The sequence below is a fragment of the Mesoplodon mirus genome, assembly GCF_964341445.2.
Source record: "Mesoplodon mirus genome assembly, chromosome: 3".
NCBI lineage: Eukaryota > Metazoa > Chordata > Mammalia > Artiodactyla > Ziphiidae > Mesoplodon > Mesoplodon mirus.
The window spans coordinates 163,185,348-163,213,247 of NC_138978.1; the positions used below are offsets into that span (position 1 = coordinate 163,185,348).

General features: G+C 39.3%; 1 protein-coding gene across 4 annotated transcripts in view; it reads left to right on the forward strand.

Moving 5' to 3' along the window:
• The first annotated feature begins 203 nt into the window (after positions 1–203).
• The window catches only part of ABL2 (ABL proto-oncogene 2, non-receptor tyrosine kinase), a 121,228-nt gene continuing 93,531 nt past the window's right edge, over positions 204–27,900 (forward strand). For all 4 annotated transcript variants that reach the window (XM_082612744.1, XM_082612746.1, XM_082612745.1 and 1 more), the window contains exon 1: positions 204–625. In XM_082612744.1, coding sequence (XP_082468870.1) covers positions 469–625 — 157 coding nt within the window. In that variant the 5' untranslated portion in view covers positions 204–468. The remainder of the gene's footprint in view (positions 626–27,900) is intronic.

Sequence of the window (27,900 nt, forward strand, 5' to 3'; positions counted from 1 at the left end):
AGGTAGGTACGGGGTCTGCGGGGGGCGGGGGCGAACCCACCCTCAGAGAAGAAGGGGGCGCGCGGGCGGGCCGGGGCCGGGGCAGGGGCCGGGGCGGGGCGGGGCCGCCGGGAAGCCCTCCCTCCGAGTAGCGGAGGTGACTGGTCGGGTGGGGGGCGGGAGACGCTCTGTCCCACGCTCTCCCAGTGCTCGGTGGTTTAAAGATGGCGGCGGCGGCGGCGGCGGCGGCAGTGTTGAGGGCGCGGAGCCGCGGGATGGGGAGGGAAAAGGAGAATCTGTGAGGCTTCGAGAGGCAGCGCGGCGGCTGCTGTGAGGAGTCGGGTGCGGAGACGCCGGTAGCCGGACCGCTCAGGGCCGGGGCCTCGACTGGGAAGGAGAGGCCGGAACAAGCGCCTGGAGCCCGAGGCCGGAGCCGAGGAGGAATGTGACCACGGGTCGGCGGGTGCGCGGGAGTACGCAAGTGCAGGGATGGGGCAGCAGGTGGGCCGCGTCGGGGAGGCTCCGGGGCTTCAGCAGTCGCAACCCCGCGGGATCCGGGGCAGCAGCGCAGCCAGGCCCTCCAGCCGCAGGCGGGACCTGGCGGGGCGCACCGCAGAGGCCGGCTTCAATATCTTCACCCAGCACGGTGAGTGTGTCCGGGAGCCGGCGTGAGGGCGTGGGGGAGGCCGGAGGTGGGGTTGGGGCGGGGTGGGAGGCAGACAGGCAGCCCTAGGGGGTCGAGGGGTGGAGGGGTGCCCAAGAGTGGGGGCGGAATCTGCTGCCATCTGGGCCAGTCACGGGAGGCGAGTCACACCCCTCCCCCCCTCCCGTCTCTAGCCTGGCTGGCAGCTCCCGGGGGCGGAGGAGGAAAGAGAAGTGGTCTTAGGGACCTTGGATGGACTGTCCTCTGCACTGGGACGCGACTGTGCGGCTCGCGGAAGACGGTGGATAGTGTCCTCAGGGGAGAGAAGGATGAAGGGAGGTGTGAGCTCAGTCCAGGTGTTAGTATAAATTGGTCGTTAGCGAAGGGAGCATGAGTTGTGCCTCGAGGGATTGGGAAATAGGAACTGAATCTCAGCAGGTAGTGGCCTATGAAGTATATACGTATAAATCAGGCAACGAGCAGTGTCAGGATAGTGAACAGTGTCCTGAAATACCCTTCTACGGGAAAGATAAGGGTAGTATCTTAGCACTTTGAATTTCTTTTTTTTTTTTTTCAAACTGGAAATGAAGGGCTTTGCCAAACCAACCTCTGTTCTGCTCTTTTGAGTAGGACACATTTCTGAGATGGCTGGTAGGGGTTAGAGGTTGGTGGGCATCGTTAGGACTTTGGATACAAACAAGAGTTTTTCTTCCTACCAGGTGTGCATATATATATATATATATATATCCACACATATACATACTTACATCCTCTATATGGCCTGGAACCTATTACTTTGTCCTCATTATCAAGGTATTTTTAAAACAGTTGTCTCCAGACTCGTGATCATGTACTCCAAGAATTTATGTATCTTTATTACTGAACTAATGGGTAACTTAGAAATGTACACAGAAATAGAATTTAAGAAAGGATGAGATGAAAAAATAAATATAACAAGGGTTCTAATAAATTGTTTCCTGCAGCCCAGTGGATCCTTTTGCACTTCCTCTGAGCTGCACCCACACCACTTTTGAGGCCACTTGTCTAGAGGAAGGAAGAATGGAGAAGGGGGGAAAAAAACAAAATTAACCTTCATGGAGTTGAGATACCCTAAGACCTGATAGAGGCTGAAGAGATAGATGTGACTTCTGTATAAATGACTGGCTAGTTGAGGTTGGATGAGAGGTAGCAAACTGGACTTTCACTGAAGAGGCATATGGAAAATAATAAAAGATAAAAGAGGGTACTCTATACCGCATGGTGTAGGGAAGACGAGGAAGGAAGAGAAGTGTGAACTATTTCTCAGAAATGGAGTTTTGGAGGAAGTTAAGACAAATGATAGTATGCAGAGAAAGAGATGAACCTTAGAAGCTGTGGCTGCTAGGTGAGTTGTATCAGAGTTCTGGGTTTGGACTTTGCGAACAACCTGAGTTTCCTAATGGAAGAGATATAGGTGATTTGGGTCATTCAGGAGTTACGTGTCTACTCTAAAAGATGTGAGTGAGCTTCTCTTCCAGGTATATAAACATTTTATGAAGGTGCCATATAAGTTAGTCTGTATCGAAATCACTTCCAGAAACACTGGAGCAAAGAATGGGTAAATAGTTTTCAGGGAAGAAATGATCCAAGTAGCTTTGCTTTGTGGAAAGTGTTAGTTATGTATTAAACTTGGCCCAGTAGGTAGTGGTGATCCTCTTCCTCTAGCATCTATTCAGGACGTAAGATTTTCTGAGACGGAGGAGGTCATGAAGAATGGAATAGGAGGAGATTTTGAAGGATGAATAGGATTTGGATCTATGGAGCAAGAAAAAGAGGGCAGGCTGTGCAGGAGAAACAACTTAAGTGTGAACAATTGAAATGAACGTAATTTGTTGATGGAACAGTGAGGAGACACATCTGTCATGAGTGAAGCAAATCCTCCAGGAGTGAATCCTAGAGCAAAAATTGCAAGAATCAAGTCCTGGTCTTGGCTCCACCTGGCTGGGTGATTTAGTCACTTACCGTCTTTGGGTTTCTTTATCTGTTAAATGTTGGATTGGATGATCTCTAAGGTACCATCTGACTCTTAAGATGTTATGATTCTACTGATAATTGAGAAGCAGTGGTAAGAAAACTTTGAATATGTTGGGTTATGGGCTGGGTTATTGAAAATGTGGCAGAGGAGTTTATATCCATTTACCTGATTGGTTAGTTTATAGGCTATGTAAAGAAACCCAAGTGTGAGGTGCTGAAAGCCTTGGCCTTGAGCGGAGGCAGTGGAAACAGGTGGGGTGAGTTTGAGGGATATTTCATGCATTCAACAAAGAAAAGTTTTTTGAGCCCCTATTATGTACTGGGCCCTGGGGGTGTTGCTGTGAGTATAACAGGGTCCCTGTCCTTGTGGAACTTAAGGATTTTATGATTTGGTTTAGAGGATGAAAGAAGAGAGGACGACTTTGGAATACTTAGGAGGCATTCTGCCTGGATTTGAAACCTGGCTTGACTGCTTATTATCTTTGTGACCCTGGACAAATTATTTAACCTTTTTGTGCCTTGGATTCTTCATTTGTAAAATGGGGATAATAAGAATACCTGGTATAGTAGTACCTGGATTAATGAGTTAATATGTACAAGGCACTTAGAATAGTGCCTGGCATGTAGTAAGGGCTAAATATGTGTTGGCCCCGGCCATTACTACTACGACTACTACTACTATTAAAAAGAGGGATGAGTCCAAGATAATAAATTTTGAAATTGGCTGTATTGACAAATTTGGAAGTTAGAAGCTGATTGAAAGGATGGGAATAGGGTAAGTTTGTTGCCAAAGACTAGTATATAAAGAATAGAATTGGCAAATAATATCGGAAACAAAGGTTAAGTGAGTACTGTTTTTAGACAGATGGGTGTTTATAAACTTCTATAGCTCAGAGTTTCTCAACCTTGGCAGTTATTGCCATTTTGGGGTGGGACGTTCTTTGCTGTGGGGGTCTGTCCTATACTTTGTAAGATGTTTAGCAGCATCCTTGGCCTCTGCTCACTAGATGCCAGTAGCACCCCTTTCTGGCAAACTACCTCACCGCCCCCCCCAAGTTGTAACAACCAGAAATGTTTTCAGACATTGCTAGATTGCCCCTAGGTGAGAACCACTGCTTAGAAACACATGATAAATTCTGGCTTGAATAAATAAATTCAGTTAGATTCAAAAGCTTCTCAGTGGACCTGTTGTTTGACATTTACACAAAAAACCTCGCAACTAGTGTACAAGTCACTGTCTTGAGTTTCAGTATTGAGGTATTAGCACATAACTTCATATACGAAAGTTAGTTTTGACTTGAGTTTACATGTAGGTTTAAATATAGATTAAATATTGTACATAGTAAAAATGTATGTACGTTACAGAAATGGGTTTATCAGAGTCCATGATTTTTCTTCTGTAGATAAAAGAAATGGTGTAAATGAGAATGATTTTTTTATTAATATGTGAGTAAGTTGTTATAATAATTTGCTTTGCCAAAAATGCCTTTTGTGAATGTAATTTAGAAGGAATAAAAATAATTGGGCTGTTTTTTGGTATGAAAGAGGTGAGTGCTGTGTGATTTTTCTGAAATCTGCTATTGAACCTTTTTGGTGAGCTGATGTTTTGTGACTAGTAATCTAAGGTTGAATATCTCCTTGTCTTTTTAACATCTGACATACATTACAACAGTTGAGTGATTTCACTTCAACTTTACTTCCTTCTCTCACTCATTTGCTGTAAATGCTATTAAAAATTAACCTTAAATTGTGGAGTTTTGAGTAATAAAACTTTTCCCTTAAACTCATCAGTTTAAGTGGTCTGATTTCTTTATTTAGAATTTGTAGTTCATGTTTTAGTCTTTGCAGAATGAAAAATGTCGGCACTACTGGTTGAAAATGATACTGTAGAAAAGAACAGCAAGGCCGTTGCAAGAGAATTTTAATTATGGTGACCTAGTATAGTGGCTACTGGTTCTTATGAAAACCAGACTTTTAAAAAGAAATCAGCTGTTAGGTTTTTGTTAACCTCCAAATCTGTGTAAGTTACAGGTATCTGGGTGTGTCTGTATTTTTAGAAAAGTGACAAAATAATTTGTGGTACAGATTCTTTTATCACAAGCCCAGTTGACAGTAAGGTCCCAGGTAAATTTTGAAGTCTGAAGTTTCTCCTAAGGGTCTTCAACTTGCTTTAAAAAGAAAAACCAGCATCTTTCCCCCTTGCAATTATTATACTGTATCATTTTTTTTTCTCTTCACTCTCTCTGTCAAAATCAGTAATGATGATGGTAATACTAATTTATATTTGTGTAGTTTTTTTTGAGTTTATGAATACCTTTTATGTCCTTTATCTTATTTGATCTTTACAATTACAGTTGGCCCTTGAACAACATGGGTTTGAACTTGCAGGGTCCACTTACAGGCAGATTTTTTTCAATAAATATGTACTATAGTTTAATCGCGGTTGGTTGAATCCACGGATGCCAAACCTGGATATGGAGGACCACCTGTAAAGTTATAAGAGGATTTTCGACTTCGTGGAGCGTCGGTGCCCCAACTTCCGAGTTGTTCAAGGGTCAGCTGTACTCTGAAATAGGTGGGGACAGATATTAATCTTCCCATCTTATAGATGAAGAGTTAAGAGAATTAAGTGACTTCCCAAGAGCATATATCTGTTAAGTTATGGGCCTGAAACTCAAGCCTTTGTCTCCAAATCTTGCCATAGTGTAGAGATTTAGAGAACATGGGTTTTATTTTATTTTTTTTTAAATGCATTTAAAAAAATATTTTTATTTGGTTGCATTGGGTCTTAGTTGCGGCAGGTGGGCTCCTTAGTTGTGGCATGTGAACTCTCAGTTGTGGCATGCATATGGGATCTAGTTCCCTGACCAAGGATCGAACCCATGGCCCCTGCACTGGGAGCATGGAGTCTTAACCACTGTACCACCAGGGAAGTCCCAAGAAGATGGGTTTTAAAATTAGATAGAATTGGGTTCAGATCCTGCCTTGTGTCTGACATTAGTAAGTGGTTTACAACTCCAAGCTCAGCAGGTTGTTGAATTAAATGATAAAATTTTGTAAGGCTCTAAGTGCTCAGTAAATAGTAGTTTTGTTGTTGTCATTGTTATTTACCTCAAGATGTTTGTGAAGATTACATGAGTCTAATGTGAAAATGTTTTGTAAACTATCTCAAATGCTGCTATTGTCATCACGATAGCATGCTAAAGTGTAGAATTGTCTTAGCATTTATATATATATATATATTTTTTTAATTTATTTATTTATTTTTGGCTACATTGGGTTTTCCTTTCTGCACATGGGCTTTCTCTAGTTGCAGTGAGCAGGGGCTACTCTTCATTGCGGTGCACAGGCTTTTCACTGAGGTGGCTTCTCTTGTTGTGGAGCCCGGGCTCTAGGCGCGTGGGCTTCAGTAGTTGTAGCATACGGGTTCAGTAGTTGTGGCTCATGGGCTCTTGAGCGCAGGCTCAGTAGTTGTGGCGCACGGGCTTAGTTGCTCCGCGGCATGTGGGATCTTCCTGGATCAGGGATCAAACCCGTGTCCACTGCATCGGCAGGCAGATTCTTAAACACTGCACCACCCAGGAAGTCCAGCATTTATATTTTAAGTCTCTGTTTTGTCTAAGTCTCTATTTTTCTCACAAGTGACTCTTGATTATTAAAGAACTTTCAGAAAGCAGCAAAAAGGTAGGGAAATTTTGGGGATCTGAAATCACCTTAGACCTGCCTTCCTTGAGGGTAAATGTTATCTTCTTAGGATTATTTGTCTTATGGGTCTTTCTTACTCTTTTCATACTGGTGTTTTTCTTCCTTCACAGAAGGTGAACTAGAAGCACAGGCCAAGGCATATGTAAAGTTTAGGTTGAGACCTCATTCTAAGCTGGCACATTTGTTTGCTATTTAATATTTAATGATTTTTTATATTGTAATCTCCTTCATCTGACATCCTTTAAGAACTTTTTGTGCCTCCTTATATTATTTTTACCTCTGGTTATAAAGTTTCTTGTTAAAAGCATTTTTTTTCTTTTTTCGCGGTACGCGGGCCTCTCACTGTTGTGGCCTCTCCCGTTGCAGAGCACAGGCTCCGGACGTGCAGGCTCAGCAGCCATGGCTCACGGGCCCAGCTGCTCCGCGGCACATGGGATCTTCCCGGACCGGGGCACGAACCCATGTCCCCTGCATCGGCAGGCGGACCCTCAACCACTGCGCCACCAGGGAAGCTAAAAGGATGTTTTAATAGAACTTTTATATTCTTAATTTTGTGAGTCAAATTGGACTTTTTCTCATATACTATGTGTATAAGATTTTAAAATACGTAATGTTAACCTCATCAATCTTAACAGATTTCTTCTGGAATAGATAAATTTGGAGTGTCACTGTTAATACTTCACCAGATCATATAGAACCGTTCTCAAACTTTAGTGTGGAGACCCAGATTGCTGGGTCCCACCCCCAGAGTTTCTTATTTACGTCTGAGGTGGGATTCAAGAATTTGCATTTTTGACAAATTTTTAGGTGTTGCTGAAGGCTGCTGGTTGGGGCCACACTTTGAGAACTGTTGGTAATGTGAGATTAAGAATAGTGGTGGATCAAAAGTAATTCAAAGTTTGTCAGTTGTCAGAAAACGTAATGTATTGACTCTTCTACTTAAAACTGGTTCAGAAGTCCATTTGTTGCAAGTCTAGTGTCCACATGCAGGTGTCCACTGTCTTATGCCACTTTTTTTGCGGCAGGAAGAGGTGCTTTGGCCTCAACTTTTTTTTTTTTTTTTTTTTAAATCTCTAAAAGTTCGTATGTTGAAGGTCTGTTGAGAGGTGCACTTTTGAAAGAATCTTGTGTCAGGGAAAAGGGAGGTAAGACACACAGAGTTCTGCTTAGAGTGGGCCTTAGTCCCTGGAAGAAGCTGTGAAGAAATAATTGCCACTTATTGAGTGCTGTGTGCCAGGCATGTTCTAAGTACTTAATTGCAGGGTTTTTTTTCACGTAAACCCCATAAAACCTTGCTTGCTCAAATTGAAAAAGATAAGAGACCAAAGAAATTGGGATACCTATTTGTGATTCTGTAGTTATGTGTGATGATGCCTAGTTACCTTTTGGGGTTTGTGTATATGTACATATGTATATGTATGTGTGTGTATATAGGAAGATTTTTAGTCTTTTTTTTACCCTATCTCTCTTGAGACCAATGATGAGGGTTTCAGAATGGTAGACCAGGGTTAGATCTATATACTTACTCTGTGGCTATAGATTGAGACTTAGATATTATGGCCTAACAAATGGAGCAGTAGGCGCTCATAGTGCAATTTGAAATCTCATGGTAATGTTGAACTATTGGCTTAACCTCTAGACTTAGTATTACTAATATTTAAAGACTTTTATATCCCCCACTCCCTGTTGATAGATTACAACTCTCCTTTTCTCCTTGTATTGGAATCTGTGTAGCCACTTGAAGTGATCTATTTAGTTTATTATTGTAATATGCAACTTATAAAGACATTTCTTTTTCCTTTTTAGATAATATGATAGAATTAAAAAAAACTAGTTTAACACTCTAGAGTATTTTCTGTGTTTCTTTATTCAGTTATTTTACAGTAATTGCCTATGTTAATATCTCAGAATTTTTAGGTATAATTTAGAATTGCTGTCAAAAAGAATGATGCTGCTTAAGTAGATATTGATGAACACTCTCATGAAACAGTTAATAAACTAGTCTTGTTTTGTGTGTCTGTGTGTGGGGAAGTGTGATATTTTGTATAATAACTGTTGGTTACTAATCTCTGCCTTTTTGGGTTGAGGGTATAATTTCAGTATGTAAATTTGTGATCGTTGTACTAATTAGAATGATTTCTCAGTTCAATTCTTTTCTTTTTTATAAATAAATAGATTTATCTATCTATTTATTTATTTTTGGCTGCACTGCGTCTTCGTTGCTGTGCGCGGGCTTTCTCTCGTTGCAGCGCGCGGGCTTCTCATTGCGGTGGCTTCTCTTGTTGTGGAGCACGGGCTCTAGGCGCACGAGCTTCAGTAGTTGTGGCTCGCGGGCTGTAGGGCACAGGCTCAGTAGTTGTGGTGCATGGGCTTAGTTGCTCTGCGGCATGTGGGATCTTCCCGGACCAGGGATCAAACCGTGTCCCCTGAGCTGGTAGGCGGATTCTTAACCACTGTGCCACCAGGGCAGTCCCAGGTCAATTATTGTCAATTGAACTTTCACTCAAATAAATGCACAGATTAATGCACATTAACTATAATACTGTGACAAATTTAATTTTGGTTGCTTAAAAAAATGAGACCTATATTGAGCTTCTTCTCTGTCTTTGCTTTGTGCTGTAAATGTGCTGAGTCTATGATGGTGGTACTGCGGGCTCCTCTGTAGTGAACTCTGCCAGTATTGGCTTTTGATCCAGCAGAACACAAAGTTCAGCAGGCCCAGGCAATTTATATTCCCTGGTTTGCTTTTCCAAGGAGAGGGAGGATTTAGAAAACCTTTCATTTGATGTGGTCAAGGTCAAAGAAAATGTTCTGTGGATTAATATAATATACAATATGTACATACACAATTTTGTTAACATGTTCCTTTCTCTATGCTAATTTCAGCAAATTAAAATAACAATACTGAGTTAATACTAAAGATTGCCACTTGGCATTTTGTGGTTCCAGATAATTACTAAGAAAACTTGGTAATTTTCTTAGGAAATCTTAAAAATTTTCCTAAGACTAGCAGTACTAACAGGCATAATTCATATCACCGATCTTTTTCTTATAGGAAAGAAAAGTTGACACTTGAAGGTTTTTGTTATAGTAGCTTTCTTTTATTAATGTTGAAATTTGCATTTTTTAATTGTGTGAAAATATATAAAGAGGTATCTCAGTGTAAAAAAAAAAAAAAAAAACCATCAGTACAGAAGCATGTAGATGAGACATGAAAGTCCTCTTTGATGTTCCAACCCATGATCCGTATATTCCCTTGTTAGAGGAAACTACTGTTCATGGTTTGATATGTTATCTTCCCAGAACTTTTTATGTAATTACATTTGTGTGAGTGCACATATTAATATTTCTCTTGCCATTTCATAAATGCAAGTAAATGCATTATACAGTATGATTTTTTTTCTCCCAGATTTGGTTTTTGCATTTAATATGTCTGGAAGACCTTTCTATGCCAGGATGTGTACATTTCTCATTCTTTTCAATAGCTTTATAGTGTTCTGTGCTCTTGATATATATTTTAACCATTTTGTTTAGATGTTAACCATTTTCTTATTGATGAGTATTTGTTTACAAGATTATTAAAGATCTCCTGTTTTCCTCATATTTTTTCTTATTACCAGCTTGAACCTTTCTGAAATTTATATATACATATTTGAGGTTGGAACCAGCTTAATGTTTTTCCATTGTACTAATAATTGAATAGTTCATCAATTTCCACTGCTTTGAAGAGCTGTATTTCTTATATATTTAATTCTCAAATGTCCACAGATCTTTTTAAAACTCTTTCCATTGTTCCATTCATCTTTATTTCTTCCTGCACATTGTTAACATATTGTAATTATGGTAACTGTATTATAAGCTTAAAGTGTATATGTTTACCTGGGTAGCTCCCTATTATTGTGTTACTTTTCAAAGTTTATTTGGACGTTATTGCATATTATATCTTCCAAAGATTCTTGGGACCAGATTGTTAAGATTCAGAAATCTTGATGGGGTTTTGATAGTGATTGTACTGAATTATAGGTTAATTTGAGGGTGAATTGACATTGCTGCATTATTGTGTCCTTACATCTAAGAACATGGTGTCCCTTTGCCAGTCTAGGTCATCTTTGTGTCCTTAAGTAAAACATTTTCCATTGGTTTCCCATTGTTTTTGGACATTTCTTGTTAAGCTTATTGGTGGGCTTCTTAAAATTTTTGTTGTGATCATAAGTGTAATTCTTCTGCATTACATTTCCTAATTGCTTATTGCTAGTATATGAGTAGTGATTTTTGTTTGTCAGCCCTGGGTCTGGTTGCCTTACTGTATTCGTATTGCATCTAATCATTTTCCCTTTTTTTTTTTTTTTTTCTTTTTCTGGTATGCGGGCCTCTCGCTGTTGTGGCCCCTCCCGTTGTGGAGCACAGGCTCCGGATGCGCAGGCCCAGCGGCCATGGCTCACGGGCCCAGCCGCTCCGCGGCATATGGGATCCTCCCAGACCGGGGCACGAACCCGTATCCCCTGCATCGGCAGGCGGACTCTCAACCACTGCGCCACCAGGGAGGCCCTCATTTTCCCTTTAATTCTCTTTCTAGGAAGGCAGCCAGATTTTCTGTAGTAGTAACTTTCTACCAACATTTTTATTTTCTTAAAACTGATATTCCTAGAGGCCTTTTTTTAAAAATAAGGAAGAATTTTAAGCTGTTATTACTATTCATTCTTTATCACACTTCTGTACTGTAAGGCGTTTGGTTGGAGGAGGCATGGTGGAAGTAGGAGTGGGTTGCAGGGAGAGAGACCATCTATCCTTTTTCGTAATGAATTCTGGTTACTATTATTGGTGGTAACAATACATGTTTTGTCCATTTATTTTCTACAAAATAGCTAAGGTATATATAGTACATATATCTAAAGTATATATGTGTGTGTATATATATATTTTTTTTTTTTTGCGGTACGCGGGCCTCTCACTGTTGTGGCCTCTCCTGTTGTGGAGCACAGGCTCCAGACGCGCAGGCTCAGCGGCCATGGCTCACGGGCCCAGCCGCACCAGGGCACGAACCTGTGTCCCCTGCATCGGCAGGCGGACTCTCAACCACTGAGCCACCAGGGAAGCCCTGCCTGGTATATTTTAATACGGCAACTAGAGAAATTGTTTCTCTACATTTTCATTAAGAAGTGTCATTATTGGTGACTAGCGTCTAGACTAAAGCATACAATTTATGTTTTTGCGCTGAGGGGAATATTAAGTTTGGTAAATACATTCCTGATGTTGTTGACAATTCTTAGTCACAGTGCTACATCAGTAGTTGAGACCTCTGAACATTGATTTTTGGTAAACATAAGCCTTTTAGCTATGAAAAAATGTATTCTGTGGATACTATAGAGGAGTTCCGGATTCCCTCCAGATAGCATCTGGACTTGTGTTTAGCTCCTGAATCAATATATATATTTTTAACTATGCCGATAATCCATTAGGTAACTCGAAGACTGGATTCAGTGTGGAATGATTAATTTTGTGAAACTGAGAATTAACTTTAAGGAGGTATGAAGAAAGAATATTTTCTTTTATAAAAATGTATATTTATCAGAAGTTAAGTTTCTGATACCAGTAAACTCTGGTCTTTTCTTCAGAAATAGAAATAAAATGTGAAGAAAGCATTTTTTTTTTAAAAGGAAGTATTTCAAACATACAGAAAAGTAGAGCACATAACAGAATGTCCAGGTACCCGCCACCCAGATTTAACATATGTTAATGTTATGTCACATTTTTAAAAAAAGAAAACATTATAGAGACAGTTGAATACCCTTTGCAGGCCTTCTCAAACCCATTCTTCTCCCTTCCTATCCTGAGTTTAATACTATCCTGATGGTGTTTATCCTTCCCCTCTAAATAGTTGCATTTTATATTCCACTTGTAATTATCTGTAGAGGGTGTGTGTGGGGTAGGCGCCAGTTTGTAGCTTTGTATGTTTGAAAGATTTACATAAATTCTATGCCAGATGTATCATCTTGCAACTTTCTGTTTCTATCCTGTGTGTTTCTGAGATATATCCATTTGAAATAATATAATTCAGTATTCCGCTGTGTAACTATACCACAGTTTATTCAGAATTTTTCATATTGATGGTAGGTTGTTTCCAGTTTTGCATAAAATAGGTGCTTGGAGTTGCTATTTGCTCTGACCAGAAAACTCTTTATAGTTATTTTTATCAGAGATATATGTGGAGAGTTTATAAATAGTCAAAGAATATGACAAGATTTGAAATGGAAAAAAAAGAAAGCAGCCCCGTCCCTCTTCCTAGGTTGGCACTGTCCGGTATGGCACCTACTAGCCACATGTGACTATTCAGCAAATGTCCTTTGTCCTCATTGAGAAGAGCTGTGTTAAAATACACACTACATTTCAAAAACTCAGTATGAAAAAAGAATGTAAAATATCATATTAATGTTTTTATGTTGATTACATGTTGACACGATAATGTTTTAGATATGTCAGATTAAATAGATTTAAAAAATATATGTATTTACTTATTTTTGGCTGTGTTGGGTCTTTGCTGTGCGCGGGCTTCTCATTGTGGTGGCTTCTCTTGTTGCAGAGTACAGGCTCTAGACGTGTGGGTTTCAGTAGTTGTGGTTCCTGGGCTCTAGAGCGCACGCTCAGTAGTTGTGGCACATGGGGTTAATTGCCCCATGGCATGTGGGATCTTCCCGAACCAGAGATCGAACCCGTGTCCCTTGCACTGGCAGGCAATTCTTAACCACTGCGCCACCAGGGAAGTCCCTAGAATAGATTGTTAAAATTAATTTTATGGATTAAAAAATTTAACCTAGCATCCAGAATATGTAAAATGACATATTTTTGCTCACATTTGTGGCTTGCATTTCTATTGGACAGTTCTGTTTTAAATGGTAAGCTCTATGAGAGCAGGAACTTGATCTTGTTCACCACCGGAGTCCCTGTACCTTTAACAGTGACAGGCACAAAGTTGACCCTCAATAAATTTAAATGAATTGGTACATTCAACAAGAGAAGGTATTTTTTGCATTGTTCACTTAGAAATATTATACCTGGCATGTTACAGTGCAGAGTTTATTCCATAGAGGTGCTTTGAGTTTTCTTTGCAGTTACTGATTGGTAAAAAGTTACTTTAAATTTGGCTTTATTATCCAGTGTATGTTTTTCCTTTTACTACCCTATTTTTAGCTTAACTGCACTTTTAAGTCTTAGGATTTCATAATGTTTTCATTCTGTCTTTATCATTATATTTTTCATTTTCTATTTTATTCTGTTATTAATCCTGCTGTTTGGGAAAATTCTAATGGATTTGTAAGTTCTTTGATCTAATTATTTCAAGTTATCTGTTTCTTGAAATTACTAACTGTCTTCAAAGAGAAAAGTCATCTTGGCCATGGGCTGTATCAGGAGGGCTTTAGCTCTGGCAAATTTTCTACCACGCTGTTACTTTTTCAAGTTTGAGGTCATGCTTATCCTTTTATGTTTATCTGTTTATTCTTTTTTCTTGGCAGCATATAAAATCTTTTTATTTTAAAATTTCTTCCTCTTTTTTTCCTTCCAGTTTATTGGGATATAATTAACATATAACCTTATCTAAGTTTAAGGTATACAGCTATTGATTTGATACATTTATGTATTGCAGTGTGATTACCATCATAGCAATTAACTGACACTTGCATCAAATCACATAATTACCATTTCTTTTTTGTGGTAAAAACATGTAATAATATCTACTCTTTTAGCAACTTTCAAATATATAGTATTGGTATTATTAGGTATAATCACCATGCACTATATTAGATCTTCAAAACTTGTTAATCTTATAACTGGAAGTTTGTACCCTTTGACCAGTGTCTCCCCATTTCCCCCGCTTCTTAGGCCCTGTTAACCACCACTCTCCTCTCTTCTCTGAGTTTAGCTTTTTTAGATTCCACATATAAGTGATATCATACAGTATTTGCCTTTTTTCTGTCAGACTTATTTCACATAGCGTAATGCTCTCAAGGTCCATCCAAGTTGTTGCAAATGGCAGGATTTCTTCTTTCTCTTGGCTGAATAATATTCCATTGTGTGTGTGTGTGTGTGTGTGTGTGTGTGTGTGTCTCTTCCATCTTCTTTATCCATTCATCTCTTGATGGACACTTAGGTTGTGTCCTCTCTTGGCTATTGTGAATCATGCTTAGTGAACGTGGGAATGCAGATACTCCTTCAAGATGCTGTTTTCATTTCCTTTGGGTATAAACCCAGAAGTTGGATCACTGTTCATATGGTAGTTCTATTTTTAGTTTTTTGAGGAACGTCCATACTGTTTTCTGTGGTGGCTGCACCAATTTACATTCCCACCTACAGTGCAGAAGGGCTCCCTTTTCTCCACACCCTTGCCTGCCAACCCTATCTCTTCTTTTTCTTAAATGATAGCCATTCTAACCAGCATGGGGTGATATCTCTTTGTAGTTTTGATTTGCATTTCCCTTGTGGTTAGTGATGTTGAGCACCTTTTCATGTACCTGTTGGTCATTTGTATGTCTTCTTTGGAAAAATGTCTATTCAGATTCTCTGCTCATTTTTAACTTATTTATTTTTCTTTTTGTCTTTCTTAAATTTTTGGCCACACTGCACGGCTTGCAGGATCTTAGTTCCCTGACCAGGGATTGAACTGGCACCCTCAGTGGTGAAAGCGTGCAGTTCTAACCAGTGGACTGCCAGGGAATTCCCTGCCCATGTTTTAACTGAATTGTTTTTGTGTTATTGAGTTGTATAAAATTCTTCCTCTTAAAGCTTAAGAGCTTGGTAGGTAGATGTTTGAGGAGTCTGTCTTAAATGATTATTTCTCAGTCTTTATATCATATACCAACTGTCTTTGGTTTTTGGTTGTTCTTCTAGTTCAGGAAATTTTGACTCTTTCCCTGGTTTCCACATTATTTACCTTTTCTATTTCCTCTGTTGTCCTTATATTTATAGATTAGTTCTCATAGATCTTTTTTCTGTACCTCACCATTGGTTTCTTACTATTATAAAGTTTCATCAAATTTATTTTTGATTTACTTGTGTTGAAGTATTACTCTGCTGTAGTCGATTCTTCTATCTTAGCAGTTTTCTGTGGGTCATGTATGTGAGTAGGACTCTTGGTTACAAGTAGGAGAGACCAACTCCATATTATGTAATACCTAGAAAATTTATATGGAGATAGTGGAGGCTCAAGAACAGGAATGCAGCTAGGCTGGCCCAGAAACGGGATGTGGAAGGCTGCTAAAAACTCAGGCAATATTTATTTTCTGTCTCTTGTTTTGGCTTCTGTTTGCTCACTTTATTCTTCCCTCTTAGACATTCAATTCATACCATACTTTCCTTCTTCTTTTTTTTTTTTTTTGTAATCTCTGACCAAAAAGATGGTCTATATTGAACTTTAATTTCTTAGTCTCAGTTCCAGATTCCCAGGAGAGTAGCTGTGATTGGTGGTCAGATAACCTCCATAATATTGACATTTTGGGTTGAATGGTTCTTTTTGTGGGTTGTCCTGTGCATTGTAGGGTGTTCAGCAGGATTGTTGGCCCCTGTCAACTAAATGCCAGTAGCGCTCACCTTCTAACTGTAACAACCAAAAAATGTCTCTAGATATTGTCAAAATCCCCTTGGAGATAAAATCACCCCTGGTTGAGGACCACTGATCTAGAATGTATTTAGCTACTCTGGGCCTACCACAGTGTGAGATTGATGTTTCAGGAGAGTCTTTGCGAGCTAGGCAGGTACTCAAAATGCTTTAAGTATTTTCAGTTTTTTGTAGCAACTATAAATTAGCACTGTTTTTCATTATTTTTAGGTGTTCCTTTTTAAAATAATTTTTTCTTATTTAAAGTATTTGACATTAACATGTTTCTTATTAAAATATTCAACTGGAGGGACTTCCCTGGTGGCACAATGGTTAAGAATCTGCCTGCCAGTGCAGGGGACACGGGTTCGATCCCTGGTCCGGGAAGATCCCACATGTCGCGGAGCAACTAAGCCCGTGGGCCACAACTACTGAGCCTGCGCTCTAGAGCCCAAGAGCCACAACTACTGAGCCCATGCTCCACAACTACTGAAGCCCGCGCACCTAGAGCCCATGCTCTGCAGCAAGAGAAGCCACTGCAATGAGAAGCCCGTGCACTGCAATGAAGATTAGGCCCCACTCGACGCAACTAGAGAGAGCCTGCGCACAGTAACGAAGACCCAATGCAGCCAAAAATAAATAAATTTTAAAAATAAATAAATAAATAAATAAAATCTTCAACTGGAGTTGTAGTGCTTACCAGTTTTGGCCATTTCCCTGAATCTCTAAATTTTTCAATCTGCTACAGGTTTATATTTTTTTCCCTTGAGGGTGAGTGTATGTATATGTGACGGTATTGGTTGTTTTAAGATAAAATTTATGACTTTGGTAGCCAGACAGACAGAGGTATAAAAATTTAGAACTGGAAGAGACCTTAGAAATTATGTATTCTGGGACTTCACTGGTGGGCCACTGGTTAAGACTTCCACCTTCCAATTCAGGGGGTGCTGGTTGTATCCCTGGTCAGAGAGCTGAGATCCCACATGCCTCGTGGCCAAAAAACCAAAACATGAAACAGAAGCAATATTATAACAAATTCAATAAAGACTTTAAAAATGGTCCACATCAAAAAAGAAATTATGTATTCTGATACACTTTTTTTTTTTTTTTTTTTTGGCTGTGCTGCACAGCTTGCTGGATCTTAGTTCCCTGACCAGGGATTGAACCCCAGGTGCTTGGCAGTGAAAGCACGGAGTCCTAAGCACTGGACTGCCAGGGAATTCCCAGTATTCTGGTACCCTTGATTTACAGGTGAATAAGCTAATGCTTAGGCAGATGAAACAAGTTGATCATGGACACATAGCTTAGTAGTAGAGCACAGAAAGATTAGAGTCTAACTTTTATTATTTTTCTAGGTTCAGTTTCTAGTTACCTTTGGTGCCCATTTTTTGCTTTTGGTAGTATTACTTATGTAGTAATACTTATTCAGCATTTATATGTTACTACTTCAGGTAGTATCTCATTTAGTCCTTGGCAAAAAAATGATGAAAACGGTCTCACAATAAGACATGTCTAACTCTAAACGTTTTGCTCCTAACCATTGTGCTTTAGCAGTATAATAGCATTGGGAAAGGATTGGATGCTGTGTCCTGGATACTTTATTCTACCCTATCACTTAATCCTCAACACAACCCCAGAAGCTATATATATTTCCTGGTTTTACAGATGAAGATGTTTAGCTAAGAGAGAGTAAGTCTCCTACCTTAAGGCCACATAACTAGTAGGAAGCAGAGCTTGACTTAAGTTTTGTGGTTTTCCCAAGTTTGTGCTGTACCTAGGGGGAGATGTTCTGCACTGATTCTCCACTGTCTTCCCAAAGCTTTCATGGTAATAAAATAGAAGGAAAAATACAATATAACATATACAATTCACTTTATTAAGGATTAATAAATATTACCATTTTATTTTGAGACTAGCCTTCATGTACTTGTTTTGTGCCTTCTTAGATATTTTTTATTTTATTTATTCTTTTTGCTATGCCATGCAGCATGTGGGATCTTAGTTCCCTGACCAGGGATCAAACTCCCACCCCCTGCATTGGGAGTATGGGGTCTTAGTCACTGGACCACCAGGGAAATCCCCTTAGATATTTTTTAGAATTGAATTAAAAAAATACTAATAAAAGACAGCTAGATAATTACTATTAACAGGGAAATATTTCCTTGAAAAACTATATTTAAGAGATTACTGATCGTACCAGGAATGACTTTGTGTTTGTTCCCTAATCTTGATGTAAACAGATTTTTCACACTTGCAATTCTTGAAGCTTTGGGGTTTTCTAGTTGAGTGCTTTCAATTATAACATCAGTCAGTGCCATTTATAAGCATGCTGTCAATAGCTGTGGACTCTGGTGTTAGACTATGTGGGTTTAGATCCTGGATTAAATTTATGATTTAACATACCAATATCTTGACATAGGTAGAAAATAAATAACTTGCATGGGAAGACATAATTTCTAAGGTCTCTTAGGGTTCTGAATTTTTTATATGTGTCTTGTTTCCTCATCTGTAAAATAGTCATGCTAATAGTACCTGCCTCACAGAGCTGTGAGAATTAAATATATTACATGTAAAATTCCCAGAGGGTGCGTGGTGAATGGTAAGTACTCAAAAAGTCATAGCTATTAATGTTTTTTTTAAAGTTGCCTTTCTAACATTTTTATTGGTTAATGTACTTAACAATTATGGTAGCATAAAGGCTGAGATAATCTTGAGACCTTAATACAAGATAGTATACTGTATTTAGGCTTCTGTCCCTTGGTTTAATTCCCAGATTTCAGTGCTTCTGGATATATAGTTAAGTATAATGTATAGTTTTATTTTGGTACAGTTATCAGCATTCCGATTGGATATTTCTAGCACTTCACTTAGGTAGATCAGTCTTTCTCTCTCACAAAGGGCACTTTTCTCTCTCACAAAGGTGTCATCCTGAAATACCTTTCCATTCATATGAATAGGAAAGTTAGTTGTAGGGGCCTTAAGAAAAAAAAAAAGGAGGGCGGGGAATGGTGAACCAGTGGAGCTAACTCCAGTGGAAGTGTGTGTTGTATGTGTGTACACTGGAGATCATGACACTCCGTCGGTTGGAGTCATGGTATGTCTGGGCCTCATGGAAACTGGAGCTAGTAAGCCATTCGAAATTAAGACTGCATACTCCATCTTTCTCTTTTAGGGGCTGCAAGGGTTTTGGCATTGTTTTTGCTCTGTATATCTGTTCAGTTTTCCTTTCTTCCAGCTGGCTTTCTCGGTTTCAGCTTGTAGTACATGGAGTGTAATGGCTGCTCAGCTTCTTTATCATGATAACTCTCAATGTATTCTTTTGGCATTTATCCCTGCTGCTAAATGGCTCAGCCTTTCTCTTGTAAAATTTAAATCATTTATTTATTTATTGAATGCTCAGTATCTTTGCATAGTTCAAAAATCAAATGGTATAGGGACTTCCCTGGTGGCACAGTGGTTAAGAATCCGCCTGCCCATGCAGGGGACACGGGTTCGATCAGTGGTCCAGGAAGATCCCACATGCTGTGGAGCAGCAAAGCCCGTGCACCACAACTACTGAGCCTGTGCTCTAGAGGCTGCAAGCCACAACTACTGAACCCTGCACACCTGGAGCCCGTGCTCTGCAACAAGAGAAGCCACCGCAACGAGAAGCCTGTGCACCACAACGAAGAGTAGCCCCCAATTGCCACAACTAGAGAAAGCCTGCGTGCAGCAACGAAGACCCAATGCAGCCAAAAATAAATAAATAAATCAAAAAAGAAAAATTTCTTAAAAAAAAAATCAAATGGTACAGAAGTGTTTCTGCCATCCCCTTTCCCTGGCCACTCAAATTTTGGCAATCCAAATCACCAGTTTCTTATGTATACTTACAGATAGGTGTGTGTGTGTGTGTGTATATACACACATATATATACATATATATATATATACACATAACATACATATATGCATGTGTATATGCATGTGTATCCCCCCAGGCTTTTTTTTTTTGAGAACAATGGAAGCATATATACTGTTTTGCACCTCGTTTTTTTTTTTTTTTTCCATTTAATTTATCTTGGAGATTCTTCCATGCTAGTAAGTAAAGAACTTGGTTTTCTTTTTTTTTTTTTTTTTTTTTTGCGGTACGCAGGCCCCTCACTGCTGTGGCCTCTCCCATTGCGGAGCACAGGCTCTGGACGCGCAGGCTCAGCGGCCATGGCTCACGGGCCCAGCCGCTCCGCGGCATGTGGGATCTTCCCAGACCAGGGCACGAACCCGTGTCCCCTGCATCGGCAGGCGAACTCTCAACCACTGCGCCACCAGGGAAACCCGCTTTTCTTCTTTTTAATGCATGGCATTCCATTGTATGGGTGAATTATAATTTGGTTGTTTCAAACAGTGCTGTAGTGAAAAATCTTATGTATCATTTGAAACGTGCTAGGTATAGCTGTAGAATAAATGCCTTGAATTGGAATTGCTGACAAAGGATATAGGGATTTCAAAATAGCCATTTGTTGAATAAACTGTTTATTCACCTTTTTGTATAGTAAAATCCTGTGTGCATTTGATTCTGTTTCTGGATTTTCTGTTCTTTCTGTTGATTTGCCTAATCATGTGCCAGTATCACACTGTTTTAGTGTATTCTTATAATGTGTGGTATAAATAAGAATATATAGACTTTTGTGTTAAAGAATGGTGGTTAAGAATATATAGACTTTTGTGCTAAACTGTCTTGCTTTAAATCTTCACTTCCTTAGCTGTGTGATCTTGGGCAAGTTATTTAACACCCCTATAATTCAGTGTCCTTATTTTTAAAATAGAGATGATAATACCTATCTAATAAGGTTGTTATTAGGAGTAAATGAGTAAATTTAAATAAAGTGCTTAGAAATAGTGTTTGGCATGTAATTAGTGCTTTATAGGTATTAGCTCTTTGTTGTTGCTGCCATCCAGTAGGACTAGTTCATTTCTCTTTATTTTCAGAATATTCCTGGCTATGCCTGCTTGCTTATTTTTTTATATTAACTTTAGAATCAGTTGGTTTGTCTAGTTAGATTAGGTTATAGGTTGGTAAGAACAGCTCCCCACCCCAATCTTAGTGCATTAACACATCAAAAGTTTGTCACTCACACTACCTGTTCAGTGTAGATCGGTGTGTGTTGGAGGAGGGGGTCTTGGCAGAGGTGGGAGAGGGATTCTGCCTATCTTTTCTCACCCAGAGACCCAGGCTGTTAGTCTTACACCGTCATTCTAGAATGCTGGCAGTTGCGTTGCAGAGGGAAAGAGAGAATGGTGAATCAAGTACTAGTGGAAACTTTAAAAACCAGAAGAGATGTTTGGCATCACATCATGTCAAGGGGATGGGGAAGGTGCAGTTTTGCTATGAGCCTGGGAGGGCAGCTAGAAATATTTGATGGAAAGCAGTAATGACTACCTTAAGTTTGCTCTGCTGGTTGCTAAATGTTGGGTCATTCTTTGTGTTGTATGCAACACACTAACTCCCTGCCTTAGAGAGAAGACCCAAATTTCTATCTAGTAACTATGTTGAGCTCAAACTCTACAACCTCTGAGTCTGTCAGATTCAGAGGAGGTTCCTTTAGGCCCACAGAGCTGTGAATGAAACAGATGTTATCAGCTGGACTATTAGAAGAGCATCCTATTAGTATCTTCTCAGGCTCCTTGGTGGTTGTGGGAGTAGAGATATGAAAGGAACTTCCACTTTCAACTCTACGTATATCTATATTATTTGAAAAACAATTTTTTTTTACAGTTAGCAGGTGTTGTGTAAAGAGAAACATCTTAAGACAACCTACCACAAAACAATCCTCTTATCTCCTATTTACACTAAATTAAATAATGTATAATAAGTGGCACAGCCAGAGCTGGACTGTAATGTAAGACTTTAGCCCACTGTGCTTTCCAGTATATCAAGCTGCCTCTCTTAATGCATGAGCTTCTGTGTTATAGCTTTCTTTTTTTTAAAGACTATTTTAATATTTTATTTATTTATTTTCTTATATTTTTTTGGCTGCATCGGGTCTTAGTTGCAGCATGCGGGATCTTCGTTGATGCATGCGGGATCTTTCGTTGCGTGCGGGTTTCTCTCTAGTTGTGGCCTGCGGGTTTTCTCTCTTTAGTTGTGGTGCGTGGGCTCCAGGGCGTGTGGGCTCTGTAGTTTTGCGGCACATGGGCTCTCTCTTTGAGGCGCGGGAGCTCAGTAGTTGTGGTGCGGCATGTGGGATCTTAGTTCCCCGACTAGGGATCGAACCCGTGTCCTCTGCATTGGAAGACAGATTCTTTACCACTGGACCACCAGAGAAGTCCCTAGCTTTCTAACAATAATATAAATGTAGTTTTTTTGGTTACTTGCAATGAATATAGAAAGAGAAAAAGTAGTTTACTTTGAGGAGGATAATTTTGGGGAAAATAATGGAAGTGAAGAATGATCTAAGGTGTAAGGAGGACCTCAGTGAGAGGACAGTCTGTACTAATAGGGAGGGTGATGGTGCATGTTAACTGGCTTCTAACTTGAAGATCTTTCCTGGAGTATTTTGTTTTGTTTTATTTATTTTTGATCACTGAGTTTTGAGGGGACAGCTAACAGAAGAATGGCCGGCCAAGTGTGAAATGTTTGTTTTTTGTATTACTTGTACAAGTATAAAATATTTATTACAAAGATCTTGCTTCATCTTTAAACTAGAACAAGGGGGGAAAAAGCCATATATTTACTACTTGTTTCTTTCATTTCTTTAAGGGGAAAGGAAAAGAATTATTTTTTTCTTATTACAAAAGTGGTATATTTCATTATAAAGAAAAAGAACATAAGCAAAAAGTAAAACAAACCCCAAACTCATCTTCCTGTTTGGGGACAACAATCATTAAAGTTCTCGTGTGTAACCTTTTAAACCCTCTTTTCATAGTTTGTGTTGTTAATCAAAAAGTATATAAAACATACATGCAATTTTTGTTAACTATCTTTTTTTCACTTCATATATTTTGAAACTTTGTAAATCTTAAAGGAGAAAGGGGTTTTATTTTTTTGGTCCTCTTAGAACTTCTTTTGCATTTATTCTTCCTCACATTATTTAACACCCATACTTTTGTCTTACACTTTTGTTATTCCTGTTTCCTTAGTTAGATAAGTTCTTCATTGAAGGCTTCTGTATTCTTCATTCTTCTGAGCTCATTATTAAGTTTATTTAAGGACAGGATACATTAATGGGAGAGATTGTAGGGAAAAAAGCAGAAGACATTTCAGCAATTATTTCACAGTACAGATCAGTCACTAATTCAGTCCAGCATTGCTTAATTTGCTGATATAACCCCCAAACTAAGAAAGTACAACCTTGTATATGTATATTTAAAAACCTTTCCTTTTTTTAAGCTAAAGTAAAATATTCCTAGGATGTTAATTTTTTAATATGACCCTTTGAACAGAGCATACTTAGTCTGACGCATTAACTCAAAAATGTGGAGGAAGACAGCAGGGTTGTGTTCTATTCCTTTTAAAATGTCATGAGTTGTTTAACTTCTTTCAAGAAGAAGGAAGTGTGGGTTTACTGTCTAGTTTTTTTTTTTTTTAATAAATTTATTTATTTATTTTTGGCTGCGTTGGGTCTTCATTGCTGTGCGCAGGCTTTCTCTAGTTGTGGCGAGCAGGGCCTACTCTTTGTTGTGGTGCGCGGGCTTCTCATTGCAGTGGCCTCTCGTGTTGTGGAGTGTGGGCTCTAGGTGTGCAGGCTTCTGTAGTTGTGGCAGGTGGGCTCAGTAGTTGTGGCTCGCGGGCTGTAGAGCGCAGGCTCAGTAGTTGTGGTGCACAGGCTTAGTTGTTTTGCGGCATGTGGGATCTTCCTGGACCAGGGTTTGAACCCATGTCCCCTGCATTGGTAGGCGGATTCTTAACCACTGCGCCACCAGGGAAGTCCTACTGTCTAGTTTTTAGGTGGTGATTTATAAAAGGATAGCGCTCCAACAATGTTAGCAGCTAATTTGTAAATGTACATATTAACTAGAAATGTGTAGAAATGTAATAATGAAAGTGAGGTCCCCTTTTTTCCTTTTCCTTAAAGAAGCATTATAGTTATTGAGTCTGTTGCAGTATAAATGATCAATAATATCTATTAAATTGCATCAAATGATTTTATCCCAGTGTGCTAAGATTAATTTTTTACTGTCTTTAAATCTTAAAAGGATTTTTTTCTCACAGATATTCTCCTTAAGGTTAGATACAGAATTTAATCATAACATTGTGTATCTAGTGTATTTGTGGCTTGTAAAAGAGTTTTAAAAATTGGGCATAAGCAGCTGATAAGTTATAAAAAATATATAAATCTCAGGAAAGGAAACTTTAGTTAAAATGACAGGGAATGGAGGCACTTTTTTTAAAAAAAATATTTGGCTGTGTTGGGTCTTCATTGCTGCACGCGGGCTTTCTCTAATTGTGGCGAGCGGGGGCTACTCTTCGTTGCGGTGTGTGGGTTTCTCATTGTGGTGGCTTCTCTTGTTGTGGAGCACGGTCTCTAGGTGCACGGGCTTCAGTAGTTGTGGCATGCGGGCTCAGTAGTTGTGGCTCTCTGGCTCTAGAGCGCAGGCTCAGTAGTTGTGGCGCACGGGCTTAGTTGCTCCGCGGCATGTGGGATCTTCCTGGACCAGGGCTTGAACCCATGTCCCCTGCATTGGCAGGTGGATTCTTAACCACTGCGCCACCAGTGAAGTCCCTGGAGACACATTTTGGATAGAAAACAGGGATCACCAAAAACAAAACAGCAGCAGTACGTTGTTTCCAAAGAGAACATCTCAGCGGTGCAGAAAAGACTGAACATAAGCAGGCTTGAGACCGATAATCCTTAGAACCCCTGCTTACAAGGTTGGCCCTTGGCTGGTGTCTAGGAACTTTGATTTTGGGAGGGTTTCCACCATTCCCAGAACTGTGAAGAGTGGCTCACTGTGTCTAAACTGTTAGTACAAACAATGTGGTTTATGCTCAGCACCTACTTTCCTTCTGGGAGTCTGGAATTTTGCTACGTGGTAGGTAGAGGGTGCCTACGTGACCAGCCCCTAAGAAAAACCTTGGGTACCTAACCTCTAAGGAGCTTACCCTGTAGACAGCATTTTACACATGTTGCTAAAACTCATTGCTGGAGGAGTTAAGTGTGTCTTTTGTGACTCCCCTGGGAGAAGTCTCTTGGAAGCTTGTACCTGATTCCTGCAGACTGTACCCCATCTGACTTTTCCCTTTGCTGATTTTGCTTTGTATCTTTTAGCTTCAATAAATCATTACTATAAGTACAACTGTGTGCTCAGTCGTCATAGTGAATCATTGAACCTGGGAGTGATCTTGGGGAAGCCTCCCAACACAACAGTGGATCAGATAAAATTATAACTGGAATCTACCATGCTCATGGAAGAAGCCTCTACATGGAAGTATCCAATAGGTAGATGTCATTTTTTCGGTTTAAGTTATGTCTAAATAGGGTAGTAGATAGAATAAATGAAACAAAGTAATTTTGGGGTTTATAGGAGAGGGAATAAAGCTCTTAATCTGTGACTGAGAAACTTGTGTTCAAGGTTCTATTTTTGTGAAGCTGGATCTTGGTGTCAGGCTATCTGCTAAGGTTCTGTACTTTATAAAAATGTTATTCTAAAAGGAGAACTTGAGGCAACAAATGTGACTCAAAGCACTATGATGTAGAAAGTACAGGAGTTTTGGAGCTAGACAGATTTGGGTTAGAATTGTGGTTTATTAACTATGTGAATTGTTTGAACTTATTTCCTCATTATAAAATGAGGATAATACCTGCTGTATGGCTGGCTTGATTATTAAACAAGATAATGTATACAAAGCTTCTCCCACTGTCTTGCACAGAATTGTCTTAAAAATTGTTAGTATACTTTTTCTGTTCTTCAAGATATAGAGAGATTGGAGAAGTTTAAAGGGGATAAAGGAGAGAACGTGAAGCTTGTGTTTCTCTTCTTATTGGTTTGATGGGAGATTGGGTGTGAAGGTTAGTGAGGAGAGAAGAATCATTAAGTTTTAGAAAATGGAATTTTAAATTTATCTCCAAAATCACCCAGGGGAACTTTTCATAGTTTAAGAACTAAGAATATCATTAAGTACAAAGTCAAGAAGGGGCTAGGGAAGGCATAGAAACTTAATGAATGTTTTTCTGTACCTTTATGGTGAGGTTGTCATGAATTAGTTGACACCTGTGTGTTATCAAGTTTCAGTAACTGATTAAATGCATCCAACCTCTATTCTCTCATGATGAATACTCCCAGGTAATAATGGGACAATTTGGACTAATTTATAGGCATGATTTCCTATTAGAATTTTTAGAATCAGTGTTTAGAAATAGTGGCATCTTAAAACAGAATTGTATAATTCTGATGTATGTATGTGTTTTTGTTCTTTTTATAACTTTATTTTTAAAATTTATTTTTATTTTTATTTATTTTCTTTGGCTGTGTTGGGTATTTGTTGCTGTGTGCGGGCTTTCTCTAGTTGCAGTGAGCGGGGGCTACTCTTCGTTGCGGTGCGCAGGCTTCTTATTGCGGTGGCTTCTCTTATTGTGGAGCATGGGCTCTAGGCGCCTGGGCTTCAGTAGTTGTGGCACGTGGGCTCAGTAGTTGTGGCTCACGGGCTCTAGAGCGCAGGCTCAGTAGTTGTGGCGCACGGGCTTAGTTGCTCTGTGGCATGTGGGATCTTCCCGGACCAGGGCTCAAACCCTTGTCCCCTGCATTGGCAGGCGGATTCTTAACCACTGCACCACCAAGGAAGCCCTATAACTTTATTTTGAAAGTTAACATTATAGAATAGTTGCAAGAAAAAATTCAGAACTCTTTTACTCTTTGCCCTGTTTTCCTAATTGTTAACATTTTGTTTTGTTTATTTTGTTCCCTCCCTCTCTTTCTACCTTTTCCTCCTTTGCCTCCTCTGCTTAACCAGGAGTATGTATCAACATCAGCTGTAGAATATTAAAAAGAAAAAAAGTGCATTCCTACTGAACCAAGCAGGTGCATTTACTAGGCTAAATCCCACAGCCTTGAAGTATATCTGCTTTAGTGTTCACTTTTCTCAGTATATTATTTTATTATCCCCTGGGTTCCATTATTGCTGTTGAGAAGTTAGCTGTCATTATAATTATCCTTCCTGGAGACAGTCTATCATTTCTTTTTGGTGGTTTTGTAAATCTTTTTGTCTTTAGTATTTAGCATTTTCACTACACAGTAACTACTAGGTATAGATTTCTTATTATTTATCCTGCTGGTAATTCTCTGTGCTTTTTTTTTTTTTGGCCATGCTGCGTAGGTTGCAGGATCTTAGTGCCCCAACCAGGGATTGAACCCTTGAGCCCTTGGCAGTCAAAGTGCCGAGTCCCAACCATCGGACAGCCAGGGAATTCCCTCTTTACTCTTTTCTTTTTCAACATTGTTTCGACATGTGTTGCACCTTTTGTTCTGTTCTCATGTTGCTTAACCTCTGTTCTGTATTTTCAGTTGTTGTATCACTGTGCTACATTTTGTGTATTTCTTCAGAGTGCTCTTTACCTGATCTAATGAGCTATTTAATCCATCAGACTTCTAATTTCAGTGACTATATTTTCCATTTCTGCAAGTTCTATTTGATCCTCTTTAAATTGTCTTTTTAAAAACTGTGGTAAAATACACATAATATAAAATTTGCCATTTTAACAGTTTAAGTGTACAGTTCAGTGGCATTAATTACATTCGCATTGTGTAACCATCGCCACTATCCATCTTCAGAGTTCTTTTCATCCTGCAAAACTGAAACTCTGTACCTATGAAACAATAACTCCTCATTTACCCTTCCTCCAGTCCCTGGCAACCACCATTCTACATTTTCTCTATGACTTTGCCTACTCTAAGTACCTCATATAAGTGGAATCATACAGTATTTGTCCTTTTGTGATTAGCTTATTTCATTTAACGTAATGTCCTTAAGGTTCATCCATGTTGTAGCATGTGTCAG